This window comes from Alosa sapidissima, chromosome 7, assembly GCF_018492685.1.
Source record: "Alosa sapidissima isolate fAloSap1 chromosome 7, fAloSap1.pri, whole genome shotgun sequence".
NCBI classification, from domain to species: domain Eukaryota; kingdom Metazoa; phylum Chordata; class Actinopteri; order Clupeiformes; family Clupeidae; genus Alosa; species Alosa sapidissima.
The window spans coordinates 21,224,736-21,233,033 of record NC_055963.1 but is presented as its reverse complement, the minus strand read 5'-3'; the positions used below and the strand labels follow the sequence as shown (position 1 = coordinate 21,233,033).

The window sequence follows — 8,298 nt, the reverse complement described above, 5'->3', positions numbered from 1 at the left end:
CAGAACTACTTAAAATCTTATCTTGAACATATTCCATGTGAAATTCTCATTAAATTCCCATAAGAGAGCACTCAATGTAAAAGTGAAAACTCAACACAGAAGACTTTCATGAACACATGACGTTTAATTAAAATATATTATATAAAGACAGCATAAAACATAATCCTAACAAATATGCATCAATTCATTTGCCCTCATCCATATTTTTATAGATGCCCTGCAAAATAAGTATAAAAAAAACTGCAATTTTAACAAAACATGGAAGACACGTAGTGCCACATGTTGGGGCTGGGGAGTTGATGAGAAACATGAAACAGAAACATTTTTAGTATCCTACACATCTACAATTGTAATCAAAATATTTGTGTAAAAGTCTTTCCTGTTTTAGGAAATAGTGTACACACACACACACACACACACACACACACACCAGCTGAGAGCCGGTCCTTGCTCCCCATGAGGTACTGAACCTGGATCCCAAGAGGTACCCTTGTCACCTCATTTATTTCTACGGTTAACAAGACCTGTACAAACAAAGCAGGATGAGGGCCAGGAAGGACTATTTGAAGTTAGTACATGAAAGTTCATCGGTCGCCCGATAAATGCTATTTGACACTTCCTCTGTGAAAGAACGGTGTGGAAAATCTAAATTATAATTTTTTTTTTTAGCCTTTTTACAGTCAATCATTTTTAAAAGCTACAAATCAAACACATAACTTGTGCCAAGTGTCTACAGAGGACCATGTCATAAAAGGGTAACCTACTGTATATGTCATCAAATTAAAGGCTGTAGTTGTTCTCATTAAATTAGGAACAGATTTCATCATGTCACAGCATGTGACCTTGTTTATGGAGGTCATCTTCTTGATCTTCTAGAACTGAAATTTCTCTTTTTAGGCGAGATAGCCTGAGGGGTAACCTGTACACTGTTGACATAGTGGGGCTGAGTAACATACCCTCCGTCGAGGGTAACAACCACACCACTTCAGGAAGACGGGGGAAGCCAAGATACACACGCCTGACTTGTTGATACGCACTGAAGATGATGTAGAAAGCCAGATCAGCAAGGAGCTGTTTGCTGGTTGGTTGGTTGAGTGGCAGTGATGCTCTCAGTTGATTGGATGTTTAAGGAGGAAGGGTGAGGGATCGTCAAGGTAATGAGAGACTTGCAGACTCATGGTATTGTACTGATGGATGTTTCCCTATGAGACCCGGATCATCTGGGCCACAGTCTCATCTCCAGCGGAAGACGAGTCTTGCTGCTCCTGTGGGTGGAAGAAGCAAGTTGATCATTACAATTAACCCACGCTCACATAAGCGTATGGTTATGCAGGTTTGAGCTTCAGTTCTTTCTTTCATTTTTTTGGGTCCCCTTTGTTGAATTCAATCTTGGGAGGTAGGTACAGTTTTCACAAATAAGCACCATTTGATGGTCCTTCTGATAAAATAATCAAAAACGAGTATGGGTCACACACACTTTAAATATAGCCTATTTGGTGCTTTTTTTACCAATGACTTCAAGTCACCAACAAAACATCCTGGAAAAACTGAAGTCTGAATCAGACAATGACTAGCGTCGCATCTTAAAATATATGAGTATTTTTGGACATAAAAGCGTAACTCAGGAGAATAGTGAGCATTGCAGACTAAAGGGCATAGGACAGGGAGAGAATTAATGAAGCCAAGCTAAAGCAAAGCAACAAAGCATGAAGATGAAAATTAAAGAGTCTTGTTAAATGATAACCAATTACTGATTTGAAAAAAGTTGAAAGTTGGCATGTTCTGTATTGTCATTTATTTAATGAATTAATGACAACAACAAAAAACAGATCAAATGAAAACATGGAATGACAGAATGGCAAATGTGTGCCAATGAATGGTAACAGAAAGGAGTAAGATGACAAACAAGCACGAGATTAGATGAAGGCAATCAGTTATTCTCAATCAACATTTCCTACAACTTCGCCATATGAACATGCAATAATTTGGGGGGAAAATACACAATAAAGCAAGAGCAAAAACTTTTATAAAACAAACGTGAGCAAAGAACTCTGTGCCCAAACAGCACTGGCAGCAAAGAGTGAAAACAGCAGAGCTTCGAAGCAGCTGACGTTGCCTGTGGTTAAGGCTGTGGCCATTCTATGATATCTGCAATGCTGGCACCTTAAGTTAAATTAAGAAATCAACCACAACCTCAATAGTGAATGTACACAATATGACCCCTCTCTCATTTCTGACAAAGGTCTGAGTCTTACAAGAATTTTACATACAATTTTATCATTTTTAAAAACAGGAAAAATCATGGAAACTCCAATTTAATTCTTGCTCTAGACTATGTGCACAATGAATGGGTTATCTGATACATTCAACACTTTATATTTAAATGTCACCTTACAAGGTGAACATGACTTCTCTGAACAGGGGCTGTAGATTCAAGTGCCTGGAGTAAAGAGGAGCTGATCCAGAGACAGTTGGATGACGCAGGTTATAACCCTTGGGCCAGACTGCATAGCAGTGAGTTGGAGGTTCTTAACGAGACGTGGGGCTGGATCCGCCCAGAACCTCCTACTGGCCCATGGCGCATGCCAGTGTGGTGCTGTGCTCAAAACAGTCTTTTGAAAAAAATAAAATTAAAAAAAGAAACAAAACAAAAAAAAAAAAAAGACACACAAAAAAAAAAAAATCTCCAAGCCACAGAAATAGCTGCACACCCATGAATGCTGCCTAAGCAAAGACTCTGGGCAGCATGTCATGGCTTAAGCACAGTGGGGGGGGGGGGGGGAGAGCTAAGCCAGAGGTGGGGTGCCTTGAGGCAGCCACTGCGAGCAGAACTCCACTGCTCTGTGTATATCCTGCTCCTGCTTCACACCACTCGTCTGCTGCTGCCTGTGCTGGTGCCTCACCTGCAAGGCGGCCAGGGCCATCTCCTCCTTGTCCTTGGGCGAAAAGAATCGACCGCCGTCACCTCGCTTGCGCTGCATGGCGTGGCGGTGGCGTGACTCATGGAGATATTTCTGTCGGGAAAGAGAATGAAAACACACAATGATGTATACAGTTGCACATGCAAAGTTAGCACTATAAAGGAATGATCAAAATGGTCAGGCAACTTTCTTTTTGATTGTTGACTACTCAAATAACCTAGATTTTGATGAGTGCTAGCTTAAAAAGGCCATCAGTTGATCTATTAATTTAAGTTTCCTATTGAAAGCATAAATGTGATTACATACATAATTTGGACATATGGCAGTGTAAAGTCTACATGCTGCAGTAGTGCATTTCCACAAAACTGCCAGTTAAAAAAAAAAAAAAAAAAAAAAAAGTGTGATTCTGAACACCTGAAAGCCAAGGCTTATAATTAGTCAGATTCCTGAAATGGGATCCATTTAAGCCATTTAAGCTAGCACCCAGTGCAGACAATAGTCGCCACCCACATCCTAAGAGGCCCACTCACACTCACCCGCCGCTCCTTGGGGATCTTTCCCTCAGCCTCCAGCTTGGCCCGGGCCTGCCGCCTCTTGAGGATGCGGTGGTACTGCTTGGCATTGACGTAGAGAGGCTCCTCTTCTAGCATCTCTGCTCCTGGCAGGGGAATTCTCTGGATGGCTGGCACTGCGCCACCACCAGGCACCATCTGACAAGGGACAGAGCAGAAGAGAGAAAAAGGGAGAGACAGGTTTGGCTTAATTCACTTATGCTTAATCAGATGTTCTAGAGTTTAGAGCTTTTAAGGAATGGCACTGTCACAAGACAGTGTGAGACAGTGACACCTAGAAGTCATGAAAGGAGGCTGTTGTTACTTGAAGTGAAAGGAAGAGATTACTTTACTGAATAGAATCCAATAGCTTAAAAATAGCACTGAAATTAACAAAGAAAGTAGTAAAAAGAGTGACGAGAAGATATTAAATAATTAATATGAGAAACAAAAATGTTGCATGGAAATGAAAGATTTAAAAATTAAAGATCCCAGGCCAAACCCAGTAGTGATAGATATACACCATGAGAAGAGAGAAAGGAGATTTTAAGTGATTATGTATTACATTGTTGTGCTACACTCCAGGTCATCCCCAGTTTTGGTGAATTACTACTAAATGTATATGTAAAAATATTCAAGGTACCTCATGGGAAGGTCTTACCATGACCATCCCCCCCGCATTGACCATGTTGCCAGAGACGGGCAGCGTGACTGTGACTGTGCCCTGGCCACTATTGGTTGTGGAGGTGTTGGCGCCCCCTGCTTGCACAATCTGTGTGCCGGCCAGGGTTCCTGCTGGGATGGTGATCATCCCTGTAGAAAAAAAAAAAAAGATTTTAAAAGCCTTCACTAACTTTGAACTTTAAAAATACAATACCAAAAGCAATCATTTGAGTATTAAACAAACTATAAAATATATACAAAACTCCTTGTATGTAAATACCTTGCTGCAGGACGGTGCCATCTGCGTTAACAGGCTGATAGACAATGGTTTGGCCCTCGGCCGTCTGAGCCACTTGCTGCCCCTGCACAGTGATCTGCTGTCCCTTTAAAATGAAAGAACATACAGATTCAGACAGGACATTAAAGATCAACAACATTGATCACAGCAGGTTGGCGTTTCCCAAGAAGGACTGGGTGAGCCTTACGCTCGATGGTGTTTTAAGCCCCTACCGTCGACTTCAAGGCAACACTGCGACCTTCGACTTCAAGGGACCTAACCCTAACCCTAACCACCACAATAAAACGAGCCTTACCTGGTTCTGGCCGGCAGTGATGGCAGCCTGTGGCTGCTGGATGATGATCTGCTGTGCCTGACCCTGCTGGCCCTGCAGCTGCAGCGTCTGCCCTCCCTGCAGCTGAATCTGCCCCGGCTGCACCAGCTGGATCTACAAGGCGAGGAAGATGACCAATGACAGAAACCGAAAAGTAGGAGGGACAGCCAAGAGGCTGGGGGTCTGGAGAAAATGGTCGCGCTCGTCTTCTGGTAGCCGCTGACAGCGCTGGCTTAAAGCCATGCATGCTGGGATTCACACAACGCGAAAAATGCACTGTATGAAGTCCAGCATGCACTGCTTTAAGCCAGCATTGTAAGCAGCTACCAGAAGACGAACGCACCCAATGGCAGACCACTGGCTTACCTGCTGCAGGCTCTGCGCTCCAGACACTGGGACTTGCATGATGGTCTGGCCCTGGCCTCCAGGCATGGCCTGCACCATGATGGGCTGGCCAGAGGAGGTGATGAGCTGCCCGCCACTCACCTGCACCATCAGAGGCTGGGCTTGGACCTGCCAAGGAGGGACATTGAGGAAGGTTAGGAGGACCTGACAGTGCACTGTGGTGGGTTGACTTCACATGCAGCAGCGGCACCACGTGAAAGCGAGAGACACACAGCGGAGTAATGTGTTATGGCTCAGGGTTACCAGCTCAGTCTAGGCCCGTCACCTGCGTGTAGGAGTTAGAGGTCATGAATGGATGGTAAAAACAGCTTTTTTTAAAAGATGCTTATTCGAATTCAAAATGGCTAATTTCAGCTGTTACAGGAAACATCCAGTCTCAATGTGCCACAGATGTTTACGTCTCAAAGCACTTGGAAATTAAATTAGCTTCTCTAGTAGCTGGCAGGCAGGCGGAATTTTGATGGCCTGTCTTTAGAGAGGACTATTCCGTACTGTACATCTAAAACTATGATAAGACATGGTGCAAGACATGGCGACCCAACAGCACACACACATGCAGCATGTTCAGATGCGGCGTACACAGATTTTGATCCATGACATGAGTGACCATGCTGCAGGTCGAACGGATACCATGTACTTCACACAAGAGGGTGAGGAGAAGCATGCCGAAACACTGCGAGTGCATAATTCACTACACAATTGTCAGGGACTGGTGACAGGAGTTAATTTTAAATTCAGAGTCTCTTTGTGAAAAGAGAAGCCACATGGCATCAAGCTCACATAGCTCTCTTTCGGCAGCATGTCTAACCATGTCCTCGTGGTGGGGTCACGACAGGATACTGAAGCATGCTGGTCTGGCTCACAGCACATATAGAGAGTGCATGCAGAAAGGCAGAGCTGGAGGTCAGAGTTCACACCACTACCTGGAGTGTCTGCACCTGCTGGCCTGTCGCCGTGGCCACAGGTGCCTCAGTCTGCAGCTGCACAGCAGTCACTGTGCCCTGTGCCTGCAGACAATGGCACGTTAGCTCAGTGCAGCCCACAGGAGTACATGAGCCACCATAAAAAAATAAATAAATAAAAAAAAATCACACCGCCAACACATTGAAACACTTGCAGAATCAGATGAAACATCTAGTAATAAAGCACTGACTGTCAGTTGCCTCTCAAGTAATCTCAAGCAACACTCAAAACACTCAAAATGCAAACACTCAGTAGATACTGCTGTCTGAGTAGCTGCTGACATTACTTTCTCTTCAACAAGTTTATTTTTATCATACCTGCTGCTGAATCTGTCCATTGGTTGCCTGCACCACGATCTGCTCCCCAGTGTTGGCGGTAGTGTATTGCTCCATGTCACCGCACGTCTGGATTCTCCTCTACCTGTGAGAAGGTGAAATTCGATTGCAAAGGCGAGTTCTAGCATCAAGAAAGCCAAACACTAAAGTTTTTGAAGGTTTAATTTAGTCCAAAAGATGCGAGCTAATTTCATTTCTGTACAATAAATGTCTTCGGTTGAGAGAGAGACAAAGAGAGAGAGAGAGAAACCTGATTTGTCACTGTCAAATGAAAGGCCTTTACTTCATCCGATGATCACAACAACTCAACACTAGAAAGCCACCACACTGCACCTGGTAGCTTACGTCAGTCAACTACCTTCACAAATGGTACAATTAAGGTAGAAACTGCCTACTAACAAGCAGAGAATTATTACAAGTCACCATGGAAATTCCATCACCCCATAAAGATACTTGTAAAGAAACTTGAATCAAAGGAACCCAACAATAGTAGTTTCAACTCAGGCGTGTAGCTGAAAGGAGTTCTAGCTAATAGCTAACATACAATGATAGCATTGCTAGTTAGCATGATTGGACGAAGTACGTCAACACTGACGATACTTGGAATCTTGCGATTTATTATTTCCAAGAAATCACGCAAGTTAGTTCTAGGTAATATTGCCATCTTCATCAGCTAGCATTATGTTCGTTATGTTTCCTGGGAAGTTACAAAGATTATCCTTTTGGTATGACTGAGAGAATGTTGGGGCTGCCGCGTAAGGCCACATCTACCAGTAACTGTTAGATGAAAGACTAGTGCCTTTTTGTTGTGAAACAACACAACCATACCTTCGAATATCGTTAGACTTAGCTGTAGAAAAAGAACGATGGGTATGTTATCGTCAGGTTGGCTAACATCAGCGCGGAGATCTGTCTAAACCCAACTGATAAATGGTTAGCTCAATATGGGACCTCAGTTTAGTACGGCTCAACATTACCCGTTCGTTCCCCCCCCAAACAAAGGAACAACGACACGTCTAGCTAACTAGCTAGCTACCTTGTAATTTACAGCTAACTTGCTTGCTAACCCATGGCATTTCAGTGGGCTTCACTTTCAACGCCTGTGTTGGTCTAGCACACCGAGGTTGTATTCGTCTCACGTTACCGTTTCAATTTCTGTATTTTGCAGAATTAGTAATTTGGTTGGTCAATGACAAACCAATCCGTGTTGTCAGCTACCATCCCTTTCAAGCCGTGCACCCTTTACCGTTTCTCTGCTGTCCGGTTATCCTCTGATTGGCTCCAGCGTAGATCTCAAAAACCCAATCATCAGAGTGTGCAGAGAAAATGGCGCTAATAAGAAACCCAGCCAACAAAGGGGCAGGGCAGGCTTGGCAGTCACGTGACTGTCGAAGACTGACCTGAAATAGAAGACGGATGGCACAATGCACAACACTCAACTACCTCAAGGGAGTTGATACAGTGTTCCAAGTTCACACAGATACAAAATGTTCTACACAACTGTTGCAACTATGTAACGCATTTCGTTGTCGTCAACTTGAGTTCAACTGCTAGAGGCGCAGATTACAGCCTTTGGTCCAGTTAAATAAGAAATAATCTAACGTAAAAACATTATTTATATTATTCATCTATTTGCAAAAAAATATGTCAGACAACATTGTTCACATTGTGTATTTTAAACATTCAATGAATATGTTGGATGTAGAGTCTGCGCGATAAACGTATAACCTAAGGCCCACTTGTATGTGCAGAGATCATGAGGAATGACAAATTATTTGATGCTGTGGCAAAGGTTTCTTTCAGGATACTTCTGCTTCTTTACTGACCAAGTTGCTCCGCCCATAAACCG

The 8,298-nt window shown here is 43.4% G+C and overlaps 1 protein-coding gene across 17 annotated transcripts; it reads right to left on the bottom strand.

Annotated features, from left to right (window-relative positions):
* Positions 1 to 104: 104 nt before the first annotated feature.
* On the bottom strand, positions 105 to 7,828 carry nfyal (nuclear transcription factor Y, alpha, like). 17 transcript variants are annotated; one of them, XM_042096842.1, is made up of 10 exons: positions 7,696 to 7,828; positions 6,432 to 6,534; positions 6,072 to 6,158; positions 5,113 to 5,259; positions 4,729 to 4,860; positions 4,416 to 4,518; positions 4,116 to 4,285; positions 3,452 to 3,631; positions 2,904 to 3,014; positions 105 to 1,265 (listed from the first exon to the last, which is right to left on the bottom strand). In XM_042096842.1, exons 2-10 carry the CDS (start codon positions 6,504 to 6,506, stop codon positions 1,203 to 1,205), a joined length of 1,068 nt encoding a protein of 355 aa, XP_041952776.1. In that variant the 5' UTR covers positions 6,507 to 6,534; positions 7,696 to 7,828; the 3' UTR covers positions 105 to 1,202. The 17 variants fall into 17 exon arrangements, with proteins under 17 accessions (XP_041952776.1, XP_041952775.1, XP_041952782.1 ...); XM_042096841.1 differs by having other exon boundaries at positions 7,594 to 7,748; XM_042096848.1 differs by having other exon boundaries at positions 3,458 to 3,631; positions 7,594 to 7,748.
* Between the last annotated feature and the right edge of the window lie 470 nt (positions 7,829 to 8,298).

Coding starts and splice junctions, on each gene's coding strand:
- nfyal (XM_042096842.1), bottom strand. CDS start 6,506: ATGGAGCAATACACTACCGCCAACACTGGGGAGCAGATCGTGGTGCAG. Junction 6,159..6,431: donor ATGGACAGATTCAGCAGCAG/GTATGATAAAAA, acceptor CATTGTCTGCAG/GCACAGGGCACAGTGACTGC. Junction 5,260..6,071: donor AGGTGCAGACACTCCAGGTA/GTGGTGTGAACT, acceptor CCTCCTTGGCAG/GTCCAAGCCCAGCCTCTGAT.